Source organism: Stylophora pistillata, chromosome 12 (genome assembly GCF_964205215.1).
Source record: "Stylophora pistillata chromosome 12, jaStyPist1.2, whole genome shotgun sequence".
Lineage (NCBI taxonomy): Eukaryota > Metazoa > Cnidaria > Anthozoa > Scleractinia > Pocilloporidae > Stylophora > Stylophora pistillata.
The window spans coordinates 16819681-16846063 of record NC_142530.1 but is presented as its reverse complement, the minus strand read 5'-3'; the positions used below and the strand labels follow the sequence as shown (position 1 = coordinate 16846063).

The following is a 26383-nucleotide window of genomic DNA, read 5'->3' as shown; positions in this document are numbered from 1 at the left end:
TCCGTGGTAATTAAAGTATCCATTTTCACAACAGTATAGTTTTCATATCAAGTTACCAAAGCAGTTTGAAATGAACCAAAAAGATTATCCCTTGTAAAATTTCTATCCTAAAAAGTATCCTACAAAGTTTCTGAACGAAAATCTTAGCTGACTATTAGAAACTTAACCTAACAATAAGAACCGGAACCAAAACTGTTATATTAAATCCACTGAAATACGATCGATTCTATCGCGGTACCAGTAATTTCCGTGAGCAAATAAAGGAATTGCAGGATGTATTAACTTTCCATTCAATTATTAATTTTCATTATACTGCCAAGTTTCTTCTTTACAAGTTTCTAAACAAACAAACAAGACTGTTTAACGTTACCTCTGCTATTACGTGCGTCCCCATAACTGACCAATAAGGGAACTGCTTCTCCTTGAAATTAAACACCATGATTGTGCAACATGCATGAGACTAGAAACGGGCTACTTATACTTATAACTAGCGCGGACGACACAACCATCTCGACCTCATTTCCTGACGAGGACTGGCAGCAGAGCAATGAAAACGTCGGGATCTTTCTTAAATTGTGAGAGATACAAATCAGTGTAAACATTCATTTACTTTTGTAACCATCGTGAAAGTCACTTATGGCTTCTTCTTCTTTTTTTTTTTTTTCATTTATCGTAGATGATATAATGTCTCTTCTACCATTTACAGCCCTCCTGAAGGAAGCCTCTCCGCCTCCAAAATGTCAAAGGGGGGGCAATGAAGGATTTTGGATACTTTTGGTCGTGTTTGTGCTTACGTCGATTTGCAGCAATATCGTATTGGCTCAACAGTGTGGAATCGAAAAAGGATCTTATTCTATCTATCAGAAGATGCTAAAGGGACACACCTATAAGACATTCAAGACGTGGCCCAAGTCACTGGATTGTAGAGACGCGTGCCTATCTGACGTTAGATGCCAGAGCTATAATTTCATGTTCCTGAAAGACATCTGTGAACTAAACAACAGAACCAAGCAGGCAAGACCGAAGGACTTTGTAAAAGATGTTGAAAGATATTACATGGAGAGGATACCGAGAGGTAAGGAAATAATCTGGTAAAATACACTCACTCACCGAGCAGGCCACGCGGTGCAAAGCCCACAAAAAAATTGAGTGTCGTGAGGTCAGATAAACACGAAAAGGAAATGCAATTCACAGGCTTTAAACCTTTTAAACCCAGTTTACAATACACAATCACCACGCCGTACTAGTGGCGGCAACTCATGAAGTACTAAGTAGCCTGCCGGAGAGGCGTTTCATTAGGACGAGTCAACGTCAAAAAGCGCGCATTCGTTTATTTAACTGGTCATGTTTAATTTAGAGTTACAGTCAACGGTAAAGGGAAGTAGAGGGAAGAGCTAGGCGAAAAGACACTGTTTGAGAGCTTATATACAGAACTATGCGCAAGATATCCCTGCACTTAAAGGGTTCATTGGTAGTGAAAGTAGCACGAACCATTGAAAGCAGGATTTTACATCATCATAGGCGAGTGAACAATAAAAAGGTTAAACTTTGCCGATACAAATAAATTTGTGTTCCTCCCAACTCAACTATGTGTTCCTGTGGAGGAGTATGTGTCAAGTTTCATGGACCAAAACCAAGAGAAAATAATAGGTCCCATTATTTTCTTGTGACGTCAGAACTCACTAACTGTCGACTCTCGAAGGTGAACAAAACCAACCAACTCCCGAGGGAAACAACAAATTGAACTTTCGGGTCTCGTGTAACCAGGTCGTGCACCTTAAAGCTGCAACTAAATTACGAAGCAGCCCACTTAGAGAAAATATCTTTTCGCGGTCGAATTTTGATGTATAACAGAACACTGAATAACTTACCGACACTCTGGATATACTGAGTTTTCTTTCTTCGGACCCTCAATACAGGGCCGAGATTCTTGTCTTGTGATGAATCATCATACATTCGGCAGTAGGGGCAAAACATATGCGGATGATGCGTAGGTCATCAATGTAATTTCCTAAGTTATCGTCAAAACGACCCGAAAAAATGTTCCTAACCTCACAAATCAATATTTCCTCTTTTCAGTTTCCCTCGGCTCTATTCCTGAGCTGCCTGCTGATTCGTGTTCAGAGATCAAGGCGAGCGAAGGAGGACAAGCGGTCAGCAGTAGTTATTGGTTGGATGCAACCAGATCTGGGAACTCCATTCTTGCTCGCTGTGACATGAAAACGGAGGGTAAGTCTGGCTTTTTCGTTCAATTATGGCGGAATGGGGTATCTTTAAAGTGAATTGGTTAGGGGGGGGGGAAGGGGGGCTACTTCTTTATCAAAGGAGTTTAGATAGACGGAACTGACGAAACTGTGCCAACTCAAGGAACTGTGATGCAAATTTTGTTTTGGGGTCTCAAATAGTTTCTTCCAGGCCTCAGCATTATGAAGGATATTTTTCACGCATAATCTTAGTCTAAGAAGAGGTGTTCAAGGGGTAAAATAGGGGTAAAGTAGCATATTAAGTGAGTGGGTTTCCACGTTATTTTCTTTCGGGGCTTACCAACCCTATGCTTGTCCCTAATTAGTAGGTTTTCAGGCAATATAAAGAAAGATAAGACGATCAGCTATGATTTTACTGTTGCATAGTTGCTGACTACTGCATCAAGCATCTGTGCGTGAACAATGCGAGCTGTGTAAATCATCCAGTGAATTACTTGTGCTGGTGCAAAACTGGATGGACTGGAAACTATTGCGGAAAAGGTAAATTCACGTTTGGAGACGTTTACATTGTGCAATGGTTCTAAACCCAAAATTTTTCCATGCTATAGGAATTCACTGGTTTTTTCCGGATCTAAACGTAAAATTACGCTCAGCGAGATTACAAACAGGGCGAACCAAACATTCTGTCCATTAAGTTCTCAAGTTACACTATGGGAACTCAAAATATATCAGTCGTTCTTACCGCCTGATGAAGACTAGCAGTATGCAGTCGAAACGTCGCGATTCACATCATAATTGACTATATCGTGAGAAACGAGTGAGTGAGAATAACAATCTTACACAGACTATAGCATCAGCGGATTATTGTACATAAAAAGCATGAATTTAGTAGTTACTGTGCAGTTGTTCATCTCAAGTGCTGATTACCATTTCATACCAAAAAAGTAGACAAGACTGATTTCCTCTGGTTTCATTAATTTTAGATATTGACGAGTGCAGCAACGGTGACCATGGTTGCCATGGCAAAGCGTATTGTACCAATACTAAGGGAGCATTCATTTGTACGTGCAAACTTGGTTACCATGGGGACGGAAAAGTCAGCTGCAAAGGTTTTTAAACGTTTTTATTCAGTAGGCCAGAAGAAATCAACGAGGAAGAGCTCTTTACTTAAAGGAGGCAAAAACATTTCTCCATTTAGCCGAAATAAGACTGTTTAGAACTTGTAGTTGAAATCATAGGTTTTAAATGGTTTTGTGCATTTCATTTCTAAGCGAGGATGTATTTTTGCCTGCAGATGTAAACGAATGCAAAAAGAATGCTAGTGCTTGCCCAGCTCAGGCGTCATGTGTCAATTCTATTGGTTCATACCGCTGCAATTGTCTGTCTGGTTGGAGAAATCGAGGTGCACATACCTGCATCGATGTTGACGAGTGTCTTGTGGGATCTCACAGTTGTCCATCAAATTCCCGGTGTTCTAATACTCCAGGCTCCTACCGCTGTATCTGTTTGGCAGGTTGGAGAAACCAGGGTCCCAGCACTTGTGTTGACATTGACGAGTGCTCTGAGGGATCTTACAGCTGCCAATCAAATTCACAGTGTTCGAATACTCCAGGCTCTTACCGCTGTATCTGTTTGATAGGTTGGAGAAATCAGGGACCCAGCACTTGTGTTGACATCGACGAATGTTCTAAAGGATCTTACAGTTGCCAATTAAACTCACAGTGTGCGAATACTCCAGGCTCGTACCGTTGTGTCTGCTTGTCTGGCTGGAAATACCAGGGTCCTAGCACTTGTGTCGACATTGACGAGTGTTCTGAGGGATCTTACAGCTGCCAATCAAACTCACGGTGTTTGAATACTCCAGGCTCCTACCGCTGTGTCTGCGTGTCGGGTTGGAAAAACCAGGGATCCAGTACTTGTGTTGATATTAATGAATGTTCTAAGGGTTCTTATAGATGTCAATCGCACTCCCGGTGTTCGAATACTCCCGGCTCCTACCGCTGTGTCTGTGTGTCGGGTTGGAGAAACCAGGGATCCAGCACATGTGTTGATATCGATGAGTGTTCTGTAGGATCACACAGCTGTCCATCAAACTCAAGATGTGTCAACACTATAGGCTCATATCAATGTCGTTGCAACTCTGGTTTCACTCCTCGTTACACGAGTTCGCGTTGTCAAGATATTGACGAATGTACAACAGGAAGCCATTCGTGCTCCTCGTACGGCAACGCCTATTGTGTGAATACCATTGGCTCCTACAATTGTCGCTGTAACCGCTGTTACTACATGTCTGGAAGTAGCTGTAAACGTAAGTAGTTTATTACATGAAGTATTCCTGCTTTTTTATCCTACATGATTTCGCTGCGGATGGTGGATATTTAGCGTATTGAAGAGCCCTGGTATCAGAAGTGATGCAAAAGTTAAAAAAGTTGGTTACGTCTATCAGCTGTCACTAACTGATTTTGTTTTTTCATCAATTTTCTTTCAACAGCTGATTGCAGCCTTAAAACTCAGTACTATTACGTAAGGAGCTACACCTCTTATAAATCTTATTATACCACAAGTTGTGGGTTTTTTGGGGCGAAAAGGTGCCGAAAGTCCAGGTAGGTAAATTCAAACCAGTTCCATTTCTGATCGAACCTGATTAATTTTTAAGGACCAAGCATTCTTTCTTGTCTAGGCCCAGCACAGTGCATGATCAAAGCAAAGATATTTGAAGTATTAGTGAACCACTCGAAATGCATGAACCACCGTAACTTTCGCTGGATTGAATAATAATTATTGGAAGAGAGGGTGAGAATGGTGTCTTGATATAGAGAAGCAGCTCAAGATGGGTACGTTAAACTATTTCTGACCTGTAAGAGCCCTTTTATAAATATGTTTTATTCTGTGGCCAACTACAGACATTTTCCTAGCTACTTCATTTACTCCTTGATTATAACTGCATGCGATATCAAATTTTGAAAGCAATCTCAAATTACCAGCGGCAACTCACGTCAAATAATTCCCCTGTATCCCTAATATAAGAGGACGTCATATATATACAAAAATTTTTCTGCGGGAGCTAGAACTGAAATGAAAAAGGAGGCAAACGCCCAACGCGTCTAAAAAGTAATTCCAGGAAATGAAGAAATTACAAGTTTCAGTCAAAAATACTATCACTGCGATTTTAAGAAATACCATTGACTTCTTGTCAGGTTAAAGTCAATAGAGAGATTTTGCATCGCGTTTGCAAATGTCAGCTTGCCTTTCACGTTTCATATTAAATAGCGTGAACATTTCAGCGCACATAACTTCGGCATTTGAAGGAGTTTGGACATAAAACTTCATCTACCCTTGTACGACTTACAGGAAATGGTTTTAGTATATTTTTTCCCGGCAATAAACTTCTACTCTATGAGGGGAAAGGGGAAGAAAATGATACGCATTAGGGCAAACGCGAAGTAGCTAGCTTACTCTTACGTGGAAACGGCAAAGTGCAACCGGAAAAAGTGAAAAACGGCGTTCACGTTTCATGTAAACGCGGTGTTAAATCTCTCTATTGATGGCGCTGCCGAAACGTTTATCGTTGTTGTGTTGATAGTCGTTGCTTTTATTTTTCCCAGGACAAAAAGAAAAGCAAAAGCAGTTCGGAAAAGCCGTCAGGTGTGGGTGGGGAACCACGCGGGAGCAAGCTGCCCCTGTTGAACCATTTTTTAGGTTACTATTGGTCCTCGAGCATTTCATAGTCTTCTGAGACCAACGTTAAAACGATTACTTACCTGTATACATCTCGAGAACTTATCTATTGAGTGTTGATTAGGATCCACTTATAGTTCACCACTAAATTTTCTCCGGTTCTTATTGGTTTAAATCGATCGCGTGACGCGATAGTGTTCATCCGTGGAGAGACACTATCAGCCCATAGTGCCCGCCCGCGGAAAATACCCGGATGGATAGTGCCCGTCCGCGGAAAATACCTGGATTGATAGTACTCATCCGTGAAAAGTTTTGAATAGTTTGACGGCCGCGAAGTTAGGAAGATCGGAAAAACAGTGACTTTTCAATTCTGACAGGTATAACGTATTATTTAGCCAATGTACGGTTGCGAATTATCGAAATTTGTGACAAGCTGTAGGCGCGGAAGAAAATTTAGTGGTGAACAATAAAGACAATAGAGTGTTTATGTCTCGGAACTATGTAAGTAAGTATAACTTTATTTAAACACGAAACATTGATGAGCAAAAAGATGCTCGTTACAAAAATGTACGTGTATACTAGCTAATATAATTAGAAACTACAATATGATAAATGAATAAATAATTTGAGAAAATATATACCAAAAAAAAAAAATAAATAAAAAAAATAAAAAATACATGCTATATGCCCGAAATATACAAGCTAAAAATATTGCAGATTAAGGGCTAATAAAATCTATTATTGAGATAACGCAGAAGGCGTGAATCAAGCGCAGAAGGTGCATTTGCAATTAACTTCGGTATCCAAATTTAACTTAGTTAACTGATTTCTAAAGATAGTAATGCTCTTGGCATCCCCGGCATCTTGAGGAAGGCTGTTCCACAGCCGACAACCAATATAAGAGAAGGACCGATGCCCAAAAGGAGATTTGGGAGCCGGCTGATCCATACGGGATCCACTACCCCTAAGGTTATATCTACACTGTTTGATTTTAAATAAGTTGTTGATATAAATTGGTCCTTCACTATGATATCCCTTGAATATAAAAACTAGTGATTGAGACAATCGTCTCTGTTTAATAGATTCAAGATTAAGCTGACTTAATAACTCAGCATACTCAATTGATTTAGGAAATTTAAATAATGTTCTAAGTAAATAAAAATGTGCACGTTCAATTTTATCAGATAAGGTGCTTGACAGCCCAACAAAAAGAGGAGAACAATAATCAAAATGAGGAAGTATTTAGGCCTTATATATTCTCATAGCAGTTTTACTATCGATAAAGTTGCGTATTCTTCTAAGAGCACCAGCTTTGGCATGTATTTTATTAATGATATTCTTAATATGAGTAGTGTATGGTAATTTACTGTCAATTGTCACACCAAGCAATTTGAGTTCGTCCTTTATTTCGATATTGCTATTGTCCAATGATAGGTCAAAGTTGTAATTTGACGATCCAAGGACCATGGCTTGTGTCTTGGTTGAGTTGACTTTTAAGTAGTTGCAATTTAGCCATTTAGCAAGTAGAGACAAGTCCTCATTTGTGCATAACTGTAGCATATTTGTTTTAAGAACATCAAATTTCCGCGGGGCAACTATCAGCCGATAATTCCTCGACAGAAACACTCTATCGTTTAAATAGAAATCTGCGTTATATGAATGTAAATATGTAATGTTGTGGTTACCATGGGTAAATTTTCAATATCAAAGCTGTGAATTCTCACCTAAGTTTCCTATTTTTAATGGTCTAAAGTTTGAGCCTGCTCTTTCATTTTCGAATATTTCAGTATAAATCATTTAGCTTCAAAGAGAAGTTTTAAGTTCTTTAGTAAATATTGTCAATTTGACTATAAAACCTCACACCAGTTCAATATTTAAGTAAGTACTTTGTAAAGGTTTTCAGATTACTAAACTGAAGGGGCTAGAGGTAATGTCAGTTGTTGGCCTGGCCTAGAGTAAAGGTTACTGTGGAACCAAAAGACTGTCTCCTCATTGACGTGCGTAAAAACTCGCTCGAAGAGGTCGCTAGTACCAGGGAATCATGACGAGTTCCCGTTCTCGCTGCCGAGTCGTCTCTACAGAGCTAGTTTCCTCCCATTATTGTTGCGCCTTCCGCGAGATTTCAGTTTTCCCTCGCGGAAAACTTATCGTCACAATATGTTTTTAGATTTTTTTTAAAACATATGCTCAATATTACGCCTACCTGGAGGAGGACTTTTTTTAAGCACATTTTTGTGAAGGACATTTAGGTATTTCTTGCAGAAAAATTGTTTTTTTGTCACCCCGGGAGAAAAGAGTCCTAACTTGTACGAATTGATCCCTGCAGGATGTTATTTTAATTTGTCAAAAGGCATAATAAACGAAAAAGTTTTAGGCATTAACAAATAGGGAAGGGTCTATCGGGGAACTGTACCTACATCAAATAATTATGTATCGAAAAATTAAAGGAAGAGGCTTTAAATAATTCTGTTACTCAAGATTGTGGTTTTTTACCGGACGACTAAGCTAAGGTTTTCGGCTTGTATTTGTCTGCATGCGAAACAGCCACCTGCAATCTCGTCATCAATAAAATATTAGAAATAGATTTAGGTTCAGTTTGTTGCGCAACGCAGTCTGTACAGTAGAAAAAAAAGACAGCGGAAACTCACGGAATTTCGACCAACGCATGCTGTCTTTTAGGCCAATCAGGAACAATTTTAGGAAGGTTTTGCCATATGGGGGCGGTGTTAATTCTCTTTAAACTCAAATTACACTTCTTTTGCTCGCGTTAAGGTGTCACATACGAACACAGCGTTTACATAAAGCCAGTTTCGACTATTTAAGTACAAGTCACGCAATTTCAGCTTAGAAAATCAACCACTGTCAACTGGAGAGTGCACCAGGATTCCTTTAGTTCTGGACTGCGAGTGACATGTATGCTTTTCATCCCTCAAGCGGGAAAGATTTCAAGGCGCGAGGTATTCTCGTGAATGCTAATAAATTGAAACGATATCCGCACTGTAAGATCCCCACAATTTCCAATTCTATGATTCAGTGTGACACTTAACATTTCACCGACATCATTAGAAGTCTTACGGGCTGTGGTAACATTTTTAGCTGGGTCTGAGCGGCACTGAAACATCTTGATGTACGCATTCCACCGACAACCGTTTTCGCGAGAAGCATGGTAACTAGGGTAAAGTCTGTGTCTCACCCCACAGGAACTTACATGTATCCCGTGTTGCTTACCATGAAATGACTAGGAATATCACTCCTCCCTCCTGGGTGGGATGCTAGTCTATCGCAAGGTGGCTTCCCCCTCCCCCCCCTGGGTTTTATTAGGCTACCCTGACAATTCACCAGTACCCATCTATTTTCCTGGGCTGGGTTGTTGCTAACTGACCAACGAAATAGTGGGAATAGACCACTTTACCTATTAAAACACCACATCCATCCGCCCCGGGGAACGTTCCTCAAAAGTCCTCGCAAAGTTGTTATGTTTCCATTCAAGATGAGGGTTTAAGAAATTTTGAAAATCTTACATAAAACTATAGGCTAAAGAGACAAAATGGACTCGTCAAGGAGCCAGAGCCTGCTTCTCCATTCTTTAAATTTCGTTAATTTACCGGAACTTTTAAGAAACGAACCCCAGGTCCCAAAACCAGACCCCTCGACCCGGATTTGAGCGTACTAGCCATTACGTCACGGCGTCTTTGTTTCGCGACAGGTAACACACCATAACAGACTTCACCACAGGTTGTTGTAGTTTTACCTTATTTTTATTTTTATCAGTTTATTCCCCTATTTCCGATCACGATTAAAAGCAAAAACTTCACGGTGAGCCATGAAATAAACTCTGTACCATAATATCAAGCATGAACACTGTTTAAAAAGTCACTATCATCAGAGCAAACGGTATGAAGTAATTAACCCCTCCACCTCCGAGATCAGAAAGCTGATTCTCCTTGTTGGTTACGTTCTGAGAATTTCATATTACATCCTGCAGGAGTTCATTTGTTTGAAGTTCTTCTCTTAGGTAAAATGTGGTCAGGAGAAGTTGCCTACGGGTCTCTTCTGAGACTAGAGGGGTTAAGCCATACAGTTGCACGAATAGGTATGTAAAAACCTCGCTGAACTGGCTTTAAAAGCTCTGAACAGATCTGTTTAAGCTATGGTGACACTAGACCCTTCCTGACCGGCAGGGGGTTGGGGCTGATAAGGGTCACAGACCATCATCCGCGTAAAGTTGAAATTCAAGAAAACTTAAAGAGATGTAATTTCCAAACAGCTTTTTGTTCCTAAAATCAGATACAACTTCGTCGCGCAATATAGCGTAATCCTTCACTACAGAGCAATTAAATGCCAGTCAACTTTTCAGTCTGTTATTAACTAACTGGGCCGTTACACAATGATATTTCCTTGCAAGCCAGTCTGTTATGAACTAACTGGGCCGTTACAAATCGATTTCCACACGCAGTCCTATAAGAATTACTGTTGTGTTACGATCACCACGTTGCGTAATACGTGAAGGTAGTATAGGCAACAAGAATAATAAGTAAATGGAAATTAAACCTATTTCAACACCAAGAAAGGCATGACTTCAGAACTTTACATCGAGGAATACAATTATCGTAGGGCCTTCCTAGGTTGGTATGTCGAGGCAAACGGAAAAAAGGTCGAGAATACCAGGAGAATGAGTTTGCCGACGAAGGGATCAAAAGAAAAGCAGTTACCCAACCAAACCATTTTCTTTAACGATGGCATTTTTTTTTTCGTCATAAAACAAAACAGCAACAGCCACAACTATAACAACAAAAACTACAAGATCAGAGGAAAAGATTATCTACACAGCGATCCAGCATCGGGCCCAGAAGCCCGTGGCGAGTTCGGCAAGTTAAGAATTAAATAAATTAGATCATTACGAAGACCGTTCGGTTTTATATACAGTAATTATTAAAATGGCCCTTTTATATTAACAATATAAACAAAATTGCCTTAAAATCACCACCACATTGGAGAAAAATCGATTCCTGCGATTGATTAATTCAGCAATTACTTAAAGCGCCTATGAAGACCGCTATATTTACATTTGCTCTGGCAATATTTAAAATGGCTTGAAAATGAAACGGTTAATTGCATTAAAATTCTGTTAGTGGAAATTTTCCTTTCGCTGGATTTAAAATACTTCTAGCAAATACAATCTCTACGCACGTTAACCATAACCCGTCATTGAATTTAGGCTTCGTGCCTCTGGTTAATGGGTACATTTAAATCACTTTTCTTTCTTTTTTTTTCCTCTAATGCAAGACTATCGACTAACAACACTCAAATAAGAACCTAACTTTAGAATAGGAAGGAAAGTGGAAAACAAGAGGGAGATATCGGGGTAAAAAAGAGGGGAGACGGGTACAAGGGGGAAAGAAAGAGAAGCAAAGAAGGGGACGGAAGATAGGAGAGAAACAGATGCCAGGAGGAGAAGGAGGAGAGTGAACTGGGGAAAGAAGAATGTACCAGGAAGAAAAAAAGGCAAGAAATGAGGAAAGAAAGGGATACAAAAAGGAAAGAAAGATGGAGGAAGAAAATAAGAAAGAGTTAAAGACCAAACAAAAGAAAGACAAGGCAGCAGAGGAACCATGGACCCTACATACAGAAACTCAAACCAAAACAACTTTTAAAAGGCAAATTAGGTTAAGTACGAGGACATGATTGATACTGTATGTAGCGAAAGCTACAGGACGTTAAGAAATTATACTATAATACCACACAGCATCGACACATTCTCTGTCGTCCACCACCAACACTCGGGGGAGGGGTGACAGGGGCGAAGTATGCGTGAACCTTTAAGTCCGGTAGATGCGCCTGAAAGGAACAAAAAAAACAACAACAAAAAAACAGCGTCAGACGCCGCTTGCGTGACTGAATTGAGGGCGCTTACTGCTGTGACCACGAGTTGGCTAAAATGACTTCTTTCCTTAAACAAATCTTTTTTAAGTCGCTACTCAACCTAACTGTTTTTCTTCAGTTTCTAATATCTTCAAAAGATAGCATGTAATGGGTAATCTTGCGCGATCAAAACAAACTAACCTTAAGTTTTCTTATTCCCGCTCTGGTGATCAACTGGCAATCGTAAAGTTCTATTCTCTTCAGTTCGTGGCAGTTTCTGTAATTAACAAGACGAAAGAAGACCTTTTAAACAATGAATCTACACTGCTAATTCCTTGTTATTCCGCGCCTTATTCCTCTTCCAGCAATTTTCTTCACAGCCGACAAATGACACGTCACGATTCACTTTATGCGGAGTTTTTACAAATTTATCTCATTTTGCTGTCTTTACGAAAAAACTTACGCGAGTGCCAGGCTCAGTTCAGTTTGATTGTCACCCAAAGCTCCTCCACAACAATTGAAGTTTCCACAGACACACACCACTTCACCGCAGAAAAACGAGCACCGTAAAACTTGACAATTATTCCAAGTGACACAGTTCCGATCGATAAACCTATCTTTTGAACGAGTTTTGTACAAAATGCACTTCAGCGTTTACTTACATTAAATAGTCCAGGGCATTGTCTGTGATAAGGGGGCAGTTATCCAATTCCAGGACCTCAATGTGATCTACAGCACAGGGACTGCCACCTAATTGTCTAATGCCCTCGTCTGTTATAAGCTCGCAATGGGAAAGGCTCTGTAAGGAGCAAACCAGTGACACTAAGTTCATTACTCAGCCCATTTCGTTAGGCCTTCGAATCCCATCAAAATCCCCAAATAATCCTTCGTCCGTTAGAGTGACTAGCATCTAATTTCTCTTTACAATATGACCCCTGGGTCACACGTTAAAAGTAAAAAAGAATAAAGGCAATGATCGCCAACTAAAGAATCTCTAGATTGTTCAACCAATTCTCCTTGTCAGCACCTCAGAAAATGTGTAGAGAATAGAATGGAGAATATGCGTATTGGTGTTGAGGCGTCAAGAATAAAACATCAACAAGCTGTCCTGGGAGCGGGGCGGGCATTTGCCCGGAAACCCGTCCTGCTGAAAAACACTTGCTAACCAGGCTATTTTGAAAACTTGAAAACGACACGCACATGATTTTTCTTAAATTTAATATGATTAGTTAACTTAGAAGGTTACAAAATTAGTTTGTCCTTCTCAAGGCTGACTTGAGCTGATTGTAAATGGCAGACTTACGGAAAAGTAAGTAAGCAAGCATCAGAGTTGGTATCTAAGGAACTGCGCACCCACCCCTCCCCTAACTCACCCTGAACCCTTACTTTTTATCAATGGACTGTTGTTCAATCAGGGGAGGAGTAGGTGCGCAGTGGCTCAGATACTATCTTTGATCAAAGTAAACAAGAAACTTACAAGTTTTTCTAAACCAGAACACCAGAGTGATAAGTGAGTCAAAGTCGAGTCTGTGATCTAAAGGAGATATATATAAAGAAAGTTAATGCATGAAGCAGTTCCTAACTGAAGGCCAAACGTAATTTAACAACCCCTCGAAACTCAATCTTTGATTCTCGATTCGCGAAAATGTCTAAGCTCGAGGTTCGGGTCGAGGTTCGGGTCGAGTTCCGGGAAGTTCGGAACCGTTCGAGAAATAATCGGGGGGTTTCGGAAAATTTTCGAGAATAGTACTTCCCTTCTGCTTATTTGGGAAGAGAATTATGCTCTTATGTCAGTACAAGATTCTGTAAAACCGAGTGGCAATCTGTCATGGTCACATCATAAGAAAAAAGTTAGCTACATATTCATTAATTTTTTGTAGCTGATTTGTACCAAGCTGTATTTTGTCAGTAGGCACAAACCATAAACAAGATGTTAGTTTTTTTTTTTAAATTCTTGTTGAACCCACACTTGTATTGTGATATGAAAGCCATATTTCAAATCAAAATGATCAAATAAGCTTACCAAAACACACTCTTCTAAGTCCATGCGTTGAAGATTATGACAACCCTAAAACAGAATTGAAATAGTTCAACTCTTCTCATACCTGACATACTGAAATTTGTGCTTAAAAATTTGCTTAGAATTGTGTTTGTGAAAAGACACCAAATCTATGAGCACTGTGAAATCTCAGTGGCTGAAATAATATTCTGAACCCCCAAAAAACTGAGAGGCTGGCACATAATTATTAGCTCATTACTGTATGTAGTCTCTCTGACGAAGTATAGCCTTTGTTAACAACAGCTTTATTACCAAAAATAAAAGTTAAACTTAATTCACAACGTAATCTAGTAATACAGGAGAGGTAACATTTACTCAGAATAACTAAAGAGCTAATCGAGCTGAGTAACAGGGGCCCCCCCTGGTTGTTAAGTGCTCTATGACAAATCTTGGAGGAAAATTGCACATCAGACCTCTTTTGGGGCATAATGTGACATCTGGATTATTTTTCTTATGTGTCTGTTAAACACTGCTAAAAAAGAGGATCAAAGAGTGGCATGTTTATTTGTAGGCAAACTTTTATTAGCAAAATATGCTCATGCACACTTACCCTACAAAGTGCTTGAAAACCTGCATCTGTAAACTGTGAACACTGTGCAGCTTCTAAAGTTCTGTGGAGAGACCATTTTGGAATATCTTATAAAAGAGAACACCCATGTATTAATTCACCCTAACATCAGAAACATGGGTGGCAAATAAGAGCCAAGACTATGGACCACCGAGGAAACATTTCTCTAAAATATGCAAATTACAGAGGAGCAAAATCATTATGATTTATCGCTGAAATGTAGTTATCCACACTGCCGATTGCAAGTGACCACTACATATTTGAAAACGTTATGGTATACAGTTAGGAGAGCTTAGAAGTTAAAACTGAGAACAACAAGTCAGAGTAAAAAAGCCACAGATTCATTTATGTTAGGAGATAACTATCTAATTAGTTGACCGATGAGAAATGAGGCTATTACTGATCAATTATTTGCCTCTGTCAATAGGTATTTTTTCACATGTTCAACAAAAGATAGTGAATTTGAGATTTTAAATTAATTAAATATTCACTAGATTGCAAGCTGATTTCTATGTATCCTTTTTGGCATGCTTCTCAGTCTGAAAATCCAAGCCAACAGTTTCCTGGTTTATAGATGTTTGTACATCTATAGCAAACTGATAAATACAGTTCAATATGTGTATCCAATCATGCTCATACATAGCTGTGACCTCTCTCACCTCAGCCTATGGCTGTTACTTCCCAGATGCTGAAGCGCCACATCTGTCAGCTGTATACAGCCAGATACACACAGAAACGAAATCTCCCAACAATGTTCACCAATTGCCTTTACAGCATTATCTTTTATATTCTAAACAAGAACAATGTTGAGAGAATAACTATGAATCAAAACAACTGCTGTTGAAAATGACTTAAAACAAGCCTTCTATCATACTAACAGATTATAGATATTAGTATAAGACAGAATGGCATTAAAACTGCTGACCTGAAAGATCCTCTGACTACAATTTATCAGGCAAGTAATATCCCCATGCCAAAAGTTGGGTATCATACAATCAAACTGAAAGTGCAGTGCAACCCAACTTTCAAAATTGACAATTTTGCAAAATAAATTACCATCTTATTCTCAGAAATAACCACTGTACCTCACAGCTGTGTAAGTTGATTGTGTGAAGTTTGGTGCAATGTTTTGTTAGATGATATATCCCTTCATCTTCTACCTGCAAAGGTGACAGTTTTGTACATTAATTTTTTTGAGTACCCAGTTTCAAGTCATTTGTTTGTGGAGTACGGGGGGGGGGGGGGGGAGGGGCAGGGGTGGGTGAGGTGTGTAGATAAACCCAGCTGATTTGGGAAACAACGTAAGACACATCTGGCAAAGGTATAAAAACATAATAATTTGAATATATCAACAAAGTTGAAATGATAAATTGGCCACCGGTCAAAAACAGCTTGATAGTTGAGTGAAATAAACACTGTACAGTCATGTAGCTGCTCTACCAATAAGTTTCCTCTACCCCTATCTCAACATAATAATAATGTATCTAATTTTATTCCCTAGAGTAACAAAGTATTCATCACTAAACCAGTTGAAATGGAAGACAATGGAATGGCCAATTGAAACAAACGTAAATTGAGAAATGAGAGTGAGAAATACACTTGTTGTGTATTTACGTGGTCTAAAGTAATAAATCATTAACTTATGCACCAGTCAATTCAAAGCTTAAACATCCATTGCCCCCCCCCCCCAACAACCCAGGCAAACTACAAGCATTCCACTGTCATTTGTGCCACTCATAGAATGATGCTGACCAGCAAAATGCTAAACAGCTACACTGTACCACCAGAAACTGATACATGACTTCACTAAATTCTACAAAATTCATTGGTCACACATTTTGAATGGCATTTTTGCCCAGGGAAGGGGGTGAGGAGAAATTTGATTGAACCAGTCATCAAAAGATCAAATGCGTGAGTGGTTGCCTGGGGGATGTTGAAGTCCTAAGCTGATCGACCATTTGACACATCAGAGGAACACAGGTTTCTGTGGCTAATCACAAAGCACAGTGAAGCAAATCTAGATTCACACCCACATGGAAAAAGCAACTAGAGAAACCAAGAGTGATAAAAGTTGCCAAATTCTCAACTCACCAAGGAACATCCTTTGGCTACAAATACTAGTAAGTTGTGACAGCCTTGTGCCAGAAATGTAAGACCATGAGATGAGACTTGATTACACCATGATACATTAATGTACTGGAGCTTGGTGCAGCCTTTACTGTAAACCAAACAGCAAGACAGGGTTTGTGTTGAAGAAGCTGCAGGCTGACTTTTTGTGTCAGTAGCAAGACGTAGTGGCTAGCACTGTCTACATAGCTGCACCTTATATAAAGTGCGGTTCCTCTTCACAAATCAATTATATCATTTACAGGTATTTGATATAAATTAATTTTAACACTCTTGACCTTTAACACCCATAAGTGACTAAGACAGAATTTTTCCTCACGATATCAATACAACATCAAGCAGACAAGTGTTAAGAATAAAGAAGAACATCAATTAGGGGATCGTTAGTTGATACAATACCAAATTCGCTGCCGCCTACTGAATTGGCAAACCGCTGCCGCCTACTGAATTGGCAAACTTTGGAGAAACGAAGAGAGTTTTTATCTCTGATCCAGTGCTACAAGATAGTTCTGGAAATAGATAGTCTTCATTTTTCGGACTTTTTTGAACTTACTAAATGTAATCGAACTAGAGCCAATCACGATTATAAGCTCTACGTAAAAATAGCTATCGTAAATTGCTACAAATTTTCTTTTTTTGTACGGATCGTTAATATGTGGAATAATTTGCCTAAAGATATTGTACACGCAGGATCATTGACTTTATTTCGTAACAGACTAAAGATTTACATGAATATTGATTGAGATGATGGTAAACAGTTTTTAATTATCTGTATATAATGTTTTGATCTTTTTATTCGGGGAATCTTTTATATAGGGTTAACCTCTAGAATATCCCCTTTCGAGAGATACTTTTTACAATTTTTTTTTTATTTTCCTTTCTCTTGAATAAAGTATTGTATTGTATTGTATTGTATTGTATTCTCTAAACTAACATCATAAGAATTGAATGTAAGACAGTAGGGAGAATTGCTAAAGAGATCTTGGGAGTGAAATAGGTAATAAATAAGAGTAAATGAAAACTACACATCATCATGTGTAATGCTGGTATCATCACCAACATCACTTCTTTGTTACAAAACAACAGATGGATCTTACATTTACTGAATCAATAGAATAATTTCTTGCTTTACAGATACCTTGCAAACAATGCTAGTGTTAAAACTAACCTTAGAGCACTAAGAGAGTTATCTGTGATTTGATGACAGGATGACACATCTAAATGCTTGAGTCGTCCACTATAGTTACTTAGACTAATGGCGGTGCTGTGGAAGGAAGAGAGAGCAATCACCTAATAAGTATCACCAGTACTAACAGTGAAAATAGAAAATGATATAATTCTCTGCACTGCATTCGAACAATTTACAGTTAGGTGTGAAAATTCATTATCAGTTAGAAAGTTGTTAAGCTAACATGGTTGATGCTCATTCAAATAATATTTTCTTCATTGCATAGATTTAATTACCTATAATTATTGTTCATACATTCTGGTTGACTTTCATCCACTTGTTAATAAAATTGTACATGCAGTTGTTTTTCTCTGATGAAGTTAACCAAGAAAGGCAAAAAAAAAAAAAAAAAAGTTTTATAAAGTGCATATACCAGCCATCTGTAGAAAGGGAAGTTGTTGCCTTTTTTTCCACAGTTAGCCCAACAGAGACCGTAAATTGCTGCACACCACAGATAAGTATTACTTAGAATACACTTCATTACACTGTACATGTTACTAGGTCTGTATTTTCCTACACTCTATCACTTTTTAAAACAAGCAGAGGAAACATACCTATCTGAAATTCTTTTACATCCATCTAGTACTAATTCTTCAATATTTTTACACTGCTGGGCAAAGATTCTGTAAAGGAAAGCCAGATTATAGAAGTTAGCATTTATCTTTTGGGTTCATACGACAGAATCATGAAACATCAATGTCTAAAAAAGACATTCAGAGAGAGATAGAGAGTGGGTACAGGGTTGAGGGGTAGGGGTTGGGGGTTGGGAGGGCTTGGAATACACTATGGGTATCAGACAGCCAGGTCTCTATTAATTACAAGTCAGCAAACACATACAAGTAAAGACACATGACAAAAAGCACACAATGATATTAATTATTTAACATTTTTACCCAAAGCTGGCGGTAATCAACTGCTTTACAGCATGACCACAACAACTGAAATTTTTGTGTACATATAGAAAAATGACTTCAGGTGAACTTCCCTTGGTCTTAATTACATCTTTAAAAGTACAAGCGTACCTTAACGCTCCATCTCCTACACTCTTGCATCCCCTTAAACTCAAGCTTCTTAGAAAGCCTACACATCTTCTCGACAAGTTCAGCACTACTGTCTCCTAAAGTGTTGAATTATTTATCAGTACCATTCATCCTTTACCTCCCAGAAGAGATTAACCTGTAACTTCTCCCTACTACATCCCTACATGATCCAGCAAACAGGTAATGAGAATACTCAAACTTATAAGGTAGAAGTTGTTAACTTGATTGAACACCAAATTCTTGTAACCAATTTACAAGGAAATGTGTAGCAGCTAGAGGGGAGAATTCCTAATCACATCTTGGGAGTGAAAAGGTTGAAAGGAAAGACCTGAGGAGTATAATTCAACAATATCCAGTTTTCTTTTTCTTTTTCCAACATTTACAAAAATTAAAGAGGTGACATTCAAATTCCTTTGGCAAGAAGTCCCTGAGGAAAAATTTTTATACACAGTTAGGTTGCCACTAATACAAAGTATGTAGTTTGAGAGATTTTAATCCTTTCATAGTACAACAAATTTTGAGCATCCAACAAGATAAAAGAAAACTTATACCACTTGTCAAATTCCTCATTCTAGTAAAAACCACCTAGGACTTTCTGAGTAAGCGCACGTGTACTGTTTTAATTTTAATGTCATTGTCTAGGGCAATGAGCATAATTAGGTTACTGTATAAACATGTTGATAAGCCGCTCCCTGAATTTAGCAGCTCAAATTTTGGAAAAAAGTTTTTTGAAAGAAATCAACAGAAATCCAAAGTTGAGTCTTGAGAAGTCTTCTTCATCCACTGTTCATCAAATGTAAACTTACTATTCACATTGCAACAGAAAATACTTCATAGTCTTACCCACAAATTTAGCACTTTAATATAATGAACATCGTTTCTACCAACTTTGACATATGATTGATCTTTTTCTGGTATTTGTTGAGAGGAATTTCTTCGCGAAACATTAGAAGCTTAGTAACCAGGCATTAGATCGGGTGCAAAAATGGGCATTCACAACACCTTTTTCAAATGTTCCCACAGATAAGCAGCACCCCCAGTTTCTAGTAACGATTTTTGGAAAAAATGTGTCGCTTATCTGCAGGTTTTTACTTTATTTTGAAACTCAACATAAAATTAATTAGATCTCCATCACTTTTATAGGGTAAAATTCACTTGAACCTTAAAATGCCTCAGAAGTTACTACATGTAACATCCTCTTTGGAAAAAAAAATTATTCCTTCTCTCTCTAAATCACAAATAGTACTTGATGATGGGTACACTATGGTGGCCCATGCGTGCCATAGGAAAAAGCAGTAGAGCCACCGTGAATTAATTTATTTTTTCCAAAAATTTTTATATTTAGTTATTTAATTCTTTTTTATTATTTATTTTTTAATTTCTTCTATTTTTTTTTTTAGTTTCTTTTTTATTTCTTTTCTTTTTATATTTTTTTTGGATAATTTTTATTTTTTTTATCAGTTATCTTTATTTTTTACAAAAAAAAATTAATATTGCCTATGACTGCCATAGTAAAAAAATAATGATAAAAATAAAAAAATTAGTATGGCCTACAAGTGCCATAGTAAAAAAAGAGAAAAAAGAAAGTAAAAAAAAAGAGAGTATGGCCTAGGAGTGCCGTAGTAAAAATTAAAAAAAAAATAAAAAGCTCGTGGCCTAGATGCCATAGACCAGAATGCATTTCCATTCCAATGTGGCGGAGGTAAGGATCAGAAACAGCAATTGGGAAGATGACATCGATTTAAAAAACGACCTAGCTAAGTTTGTCTGTCTGAATTTGAAGAGAACAGAAATACTGGACTTGATGAGAAAAGATTATCCTATGTGGAGCCTTAGAAGTCTGGCACGCCGAATGCAATATTTTGGAATTCAATTTACCTTTCGGAATTGTTGAAACATTGTAGAACCAGAACCTGAATTAAGTCCTGAATTTTTTCAATTTCTTAAAGCCCAGACCCGGACCTATTTGATGATGGGTGGCTTTCTTGTTTTACGTCAAAAGCAGGTCGCTGGGAAGAAGAGATCTCCTCACTTTGATTAGAGTTTAACCCATTAAGGTCCAAAGCCCTCAGCCCAGACCACCCCTGAAAATCCAGACAAAATGGCTGTCCAATTAAAAAAACCCACATGGTCCAAACAAATTTACCATTTTATGTCTTGGTTTTACTCTTCAGCAGTGAAACTTTAAAACATGATTGCCAATACAATAAAGAATTACTTAAACTGCTTAAATACTGAAGATGTATGTTATGCTTTTTTAAAAAAAATATTAAAGTATGGACATCAAGTAAACAAAGTGACCATCGCTGTACTACCTACTATGTACAAGGAAATGAAAACATCTTAAAACCACAGTAAGTCTCAATTGCTGCTCTTAACTCAGCAGAAATGCAATCAAAAAGAATTAGTCAAAAACATTTTGCATTAAAACAGGCCATCTCTCGGGTAAGAGAGTGAAATTCGTAAGTTTTCTTGCACAGATCAAATTTGAATTTACCGCCAGTGCTGACATCAGTGAACGTCACGAGGTAAAAAAAACTAGAAGTTACGAGTTAAGCTTACACAGACCTGGCAGTAAATCGTCTATGGAAGTATTGAAGAATGAAATAACTATCGATTGAATAGAACCCTTTCAGTTAGAGACTACGAACAAAGCTTAGATTATACCAAACAAAGAAAGTTGTTTTTATCTTTGACCAGTTCACGACTTGCAAAGTGAAGGTGAAATGAAATTGGGCTTTACGGCCTAATACAGCGCTCCAAAGAACGAAAAAAAAACAAGGTACAATTTAAGATCAAAGGTTAAGTGTTTTTTAAGAGTTAATTTCCTTCGTGCTATTTTGAAAAGCAGGAGAGTTCGCCACGCATTTGCTGACATAATGCAACGCCGCATTGCTCACAAGCATATGTTTCGAAGGCGCGTCTATCACTTTGCTTTCTCCCATCGTCGATGAAAAGATTAAGGAAATCTTTCGATGTTGCACCCTCGCCCAGATCTTTCGTTGAGCCATGAGGAAATTATGGTAAACTCTTCGATGTCAATTTCACTCAATGTGTTTGACCATTGAACCCCAAAGGCATATCTTTGTTGTCGCTATCTACTTCATCGTCTTCTTCTTCTTTGCTAGCAAAAATATGGACATCGGAGTTTGTTCCCCCTTAGCGCTTGCCGAAATCAAAGATCTACTCGATTTCTCCATCAACATCACGCAGATTTTTCTTGTAGCCTTCTCTGCCGTTCCTGTCGATTTTCAGCCACTTCGAGAGAGAAAAACCAGGAAAGATTTCTTCTTCTTTATCGGAAGAACGCGAAGTATCGTCAAATCCGCGAGAAGCCACGCTAAAATACTGAATGCTATTTTCAAAAATTCGCTAAAAATCACACACGAATCGCTGAATGAAAAACATAACATCAAATGAAAGGTTAATTTATGCAGGTCACGTTCAGCTATATTTCAATACCCAGGGGACTACGGTTTCTTAGCTACAGCCAATAAAAACGAGTCATATCTGACAGGGCGCATGAGGGCGCACTGGATTTTCAGAGGGGTTTTATTTCCGGGCGCATGAGGGCGCACTGGACGTTAATGGGTTAAAGTCAGACAGCAGTACAAAGGCAGATAATTTTTCCTGTGAATAAAGGCTGATAGTTTCGAAAGAAACTGCTTAGGGCTGCGTCCGTGGGAGTAACGAAATAATTTGGATATATCAACAAAGTTGAAATGGTAAATTGGCCACCGTAACGATTACAAAAGCTGACGTTTTGAGTGTTAGCTCTTCCACTCCGACGAAGGGCTAACGCTCGAAACATCAGCTTTTGTAATCGTTACGGTGGCCAATCTACCATTTCAACTTTGTTGGTATATCCAAATTTTTCTCGTGGTTGCACTAGCCCTGCCACATCAATGCTGTGACTCACAATAATTAAATTTAATTATAACACTACTAGCTGAGACCATGGGGGAAGTGATTGACTAATCATAAGCTTCATGGTTGGGGAGAGTAAGCGGTTGCTCTTTTTGGACTTGGATGTCCAGAGACTTATTACAGGCACCTTGTGTGAAATCCACACATATATATATTTTCAGAGTTATCTTGATCTTGGTCAGTATTATCAGCAGAGGCTGAAAAAAACACTTCCTCCAACAATATTGTTAAATGTCAAGAACTTGGATTATTATTTGAGAAGAAAATTGAAAGGACAAAAAGTAACACAACAATAAGACTTTTTAATTTGAACACTGTTTCATGGCAAATGTAATGATGGTGATATTCAATTATGCCAATTCATTACTTTTGACCAACTTCAACAGCACCACAGCACCACAGGATTAATTTCTTTGCCCACTACAGACCTTAACACATTGTTTAGTAAATCACATGGATTCAACAGAAACATTCTTTTCTACTAGTTTTCACAGTTTTAGATATTTTTCCCCCTGAAAAACACAATTGAGTGATCAAAGTTGAAACTTCAACTCTAATTCTTTAACACCAAAACTCAACGTAAAAACTTTTCCCCACCCTAATTTCCACACTTGTCATGATTGAACAGCATTACAAACATAAGGAGAAATGAGATGTTGGTCACTCTTAGGGAACATAACAGGTGAGATGTTGACGTGTTCTACACGTATATTGAATCCATTGTAGTTAACATGTCAACAATTTTTAATTAATTCATCAATTAATTTCAATGTTCATTATAACTAAAACTTTAACTTGCTGGCAAAACACCAGATTGCAACAGTAACTCACAAAATTGCTCAACAGTGCAAAATAAGTCTGATGTGGCATACCAAAAAAGTGAGCATTTTTCCAACTGCATAAAGTATAAGGTGACAGAACTGGTTGGGCAGCAGCTGACTAAATCTGTCTTAATTTGGACAATGTTTTAGTTATCCTCTTCGTGAACCACTTGATCCAGTTTAAGTAACAGGCAGTATTTGTTACATGTGTGTTTGCTAAGAAATTCCTCGATCGCTGTTGTTGAGAGATTTCCGGAACAAAAGAGAATCGTATCGTCTCTAGCCATCTGTGTCGAGCTTGCTATCTCTGGAAAGTGCATAATTTACACCTTGTATGTCTACAATAATGAACAAAGCTTTCAGCTTTCATGCTTAGTTCGCTTCCCTCACCAAAGATGTTACCAGTGTTGTTAATGTACTTTTGAAATGTCCCATTCAAGTAACTCTCCAGGGTTACAAACTTGCCATTGAGCATCCCAAGATACACTTTGGTGTAGCTGAAAGTTTGTCCAAATTCTGCAGGTGCATCCAGGCCAAATTTCATGGCAAAATTTCATGCTAGGGAGTTCATCTTCCTCGTGTGATTCTCAATGCTAAAAAAAAGCTTTTCCACTTCCTTGGCTTGCTCTTTCTTAAATTTCTTGAGGACAAACTTATCTCCAGGCTGCAATCCACCAGCTATAACTGTGGCTTCGTAAGCATCTCTGAATGCCCTGCTGGCAAATTTCTCCTTGCTCAGAGAGACTTTTACTTTGAATGGGGTAGCCATTCCCTTGATTTCAAGTCAAACTGTTCCAGTTCTACAGTTACAGCGTGAACTTTGGGTTGTATAAGCTTCCCAATTTGAAGCATGGCACTAAGTGGAACAGAAGCAGGAATTTTAGAAGGCGCTGGTAGCGCTAGTGAGCGCCTTACCTGCTCTAACTTCACAGGGCTTGCTGCAGCTCTATTTCTTGTGTTTTGTTGTGAAGGATCGCACTCTTTATTCGAATTGGGGATAAAATGAATATGAAGGACCTTCCAATTCATTATCATGGTGACGTCCGTAAATGATGGCCCTCTTTCTCCAGCAAGCAAGTCGCATTCCATTTCCAGCAAACTGAAATGGTTTTTGCACACCGTCTTGATTTTGCTCAACGTTGGCTCACAACCAAGTGGTACTATTGTTAGCGACCTGATGCATGAGTATTTCTGGCACTTCCCTTCCACTGTTGAAGGTAGCCTTTGGACTGTTATGTAATCCATACTGCCACTGATTCCCCCGTCATTGTGCTTGCCCATCCGTTTGTTGGACATTTTTTCTCTGTATTTGTCCCACTTGGGATTCCGTTTTTTCTTGGACATGATTTTCACAACTCACAGCTCAGATGACAACATGGAGGACCCAGCGTGTTGAGATTCACTTGCAATGCATTCTGGTCTATGGCACATCTAGGCCGCGAGCTTTATTTTTTCTTTTAATTTTTTTTTACTATGGCACTCCTAGGCCATACTCCCTCTCTTTTTTTTTTTTTTTTTTTTTTTTTCCTATGGCACTCGTAGACCATACTAATTTTTTTATTTTTATCATTATTTTTTTACTATGGCAGTCATAGGCCATATTAATTTTTTTTGTAAAAAATAGAGATAACTAATAAAAAAAAATAAAAATTATCCAAAACAATATAAAAAGAAAAGAAATAAAAAAGAAACTAAAAAAAAAAAAATAGAAAAAATTAAAAAATAAATAAATAATAAAAAAAAAATTAAATAAATAAATATAAAAATTTTTGGAAAAAATTAATTAATTCACGTTGGCTCTACAGCTTTTTCCAACGGCACGCATGGGCCACCATAGTACACAGACGAAAGGATTAGGTAGTATATCTATTATTAATAAGTGGTTAGGTAATGCTGATAATTTCGTACCTCTATGTCTGTTTGAAAGTCAAACAAATTCACCCGTTGCCAGTTGCTTCCGTCCAAAGCCAACACATTCCAAAGCTAAAAGCATTGAAATTTACATTTATTTAGCATGTATTTTTCCAAAATGTTCCTGTTTTCCCTTTATAATTTGTCTATTTAGGGGCAGCACAAATACAAAACTGCTAAAATACCATCTCAGGACCTTTTTTTCTTTAAAGATGCACCATTTCAAGCCCTGCACCATATACTTTACTGAAAAAACTTCATAAAGGACATTCTTGAACAGCTTTTGTTTTAAATCTTTCTAAATCAGCCGTAGACCCAGTACAAACATGTACATGTGGTTTTTCAATTTTCACTACTTGTTTTAACTGAAAAGCATACCAGATAATCAAAATATCAACAGCTTGATTTGTGAAGCTGGCATTTATTTGCTGCATTTGAAAATCTGGGATCAACTCTTTCTTTCAGTTCTTCCCTAAGATTGGTCTTTATTGTCCATTATCTTCATGGCCCTTGTTTCAGTAAAAACACACCTAGTAATACAAAAGAATGCAGCTTTGGAAGCAACATAGTTTCTCACCTTTGAAACCTGCGCACAGCGACACAGGGAAACTACATCTAGAAATGAAAAAATCCTTAGGGGGAAAAAAAAAAAATAATGAGAAAAACTTACACTTATGGTTAAACATGTTTTTAAACAAGTCTATTTACAGAGCTATATGCACCAGAAAAGAACATTACGAATAAGTAAAGATTTGGTAAAACATTTGACAATGAAAAACTGCGATAAAATATTATAAAGCATGACACGACGTTTCGACGTTTCCAGAACGTCATTATCAAGTAAACTAAAATAATAAAATCGAGTATATATATAATGAAGCGGTGAATAAATTACAAAACGTTAAAAGTTAAACAAAGAGTTTAGCCCTAATGGAATCGCTCTGGGTGTTTAAATTGG

The 26383-nt window shown here is 38.0% G+C and overlaps 3 protein-coding genes across 3 annotated transcripts in view; 2 read left to right on the top strand and 1 right to left on the bottom strand.

Annotated features, from left to right (window-relative positions):
• Window positions 1-361: 361 nt before the first annotated feature.
• LOC111333765 (uncharacterized) lies at window positions 362-7764 on the top strand. The gene is made up of 8 exons (XM_088741350.1): window positions 362-575; window positions 677-1075; window positions 2080-2229; window positions 2631-2744; window positions 3188-3313; window positions 3499-4512; window positions 4696-4807; window positions 5810-7764. Exons 1-8 carry the CDS (start codon window positions 548-550, stop codon window positions 5889-5891), a joined length of 2025 nt encoding a protein of 674 aa, XP_088597476.1. The 5' UTR covers window positions 362-547; the 3' UTR covers window positions 5892-7764.
• A 1854-nt stretch (window positions 7765-9618) lies between these two features.
• LOC111333772 (F-box/LRR-repeat protein 20) overlaps window positions 9619-26383 on the bottom strand; it is a 19895-nt gene continuing 3130 nt past the window's right edge. The window contains exons 3-16 of the mRNA XM_022939394.2: window positions 26003-26057; window positions 25423-25497; window positions 18749-18843; window positions 18281-18349; window positions 17667-17762; window positions 16463-16589; window positions 15457-15531; window positions 15031-15161; window positions 14354-14414; window positions 13768-13812; window positions 13222-13278; window positions 12407-12543; window positions 11946-12021; window positions 9619-11720 (exon numbers count right to left, since the gene is read on the bottom strand). Of these exons, the coding sequence (XP_022795129.2) occupies window positions 11613-11720; window positions 11946-12021; window positions 12407-12543; window positions 13222-13278; window positions 13768-13812; window positions 14354-14414; window positions 15031-15161; window positions 15457-15531; window positions 16463-16589; window positions 17667-17762; window positions 18281-18349; window positions 18749-18843; window positions 25423-25497; window positions 26003-26057 (1207 nt within the window). The 3' untranslated portion in view covers window positions 9619-11612. The remainder of the gene's footprint in view (window positions 11721-11945; window positions 12022-12406; window positions 12544-13221; window positions 13279-13767; window positions 13813-14353; window positions 14415-15030; window positions 15162-15456; window positions 15532-16462; window positions 16590-17666; window positions 17763-18280; window positions 18350-18748; window positions 18844-25422; window positions 25498-26002; window positions 26058-26383) is intronic.
• LOC148719022 (uncharacterized) overlaps window positions 24478-26383 on the top strand; it is a 6685-nt gene continuing 4779 nt past the window's right edge. Inside the window, exon 1 of the mRNA XM_088741410.1 lies at window positions 24478-24731. Within this exon, the coding sequence (XP_088597536.1) occupies window positions 24696-24731 (36 nt within the window). The 5' untranslated portion in view covers window positions 24478-24695. The remainder of the gene's footprint in view (window positions 24732-26383) is intronic.

Excerpts from the sequence above, each read along its gene's own strand:
- LOC111333765 (XM_088741350.1), top strand. The coding sequence starts at position 548 with ATGAAAACGTCGGGATCTTTCTTAAATT. Across the intron at positions 2,745-3,187 it reads TGGAAACTATTGCGGAAAAG|ATATTGACGAGTGCAGCAAC; the intron begins GTAAATTCACGT and ends CATTAATTTTAG. Across the intron at positions 3,314-3,498 it reads CGGAAAAGTCAGCTGCAAAG|ATGTAAACGAATGCAAAAAG; the intron begins GTTTTTAAACGT and ends TTTTGCCTGCAG.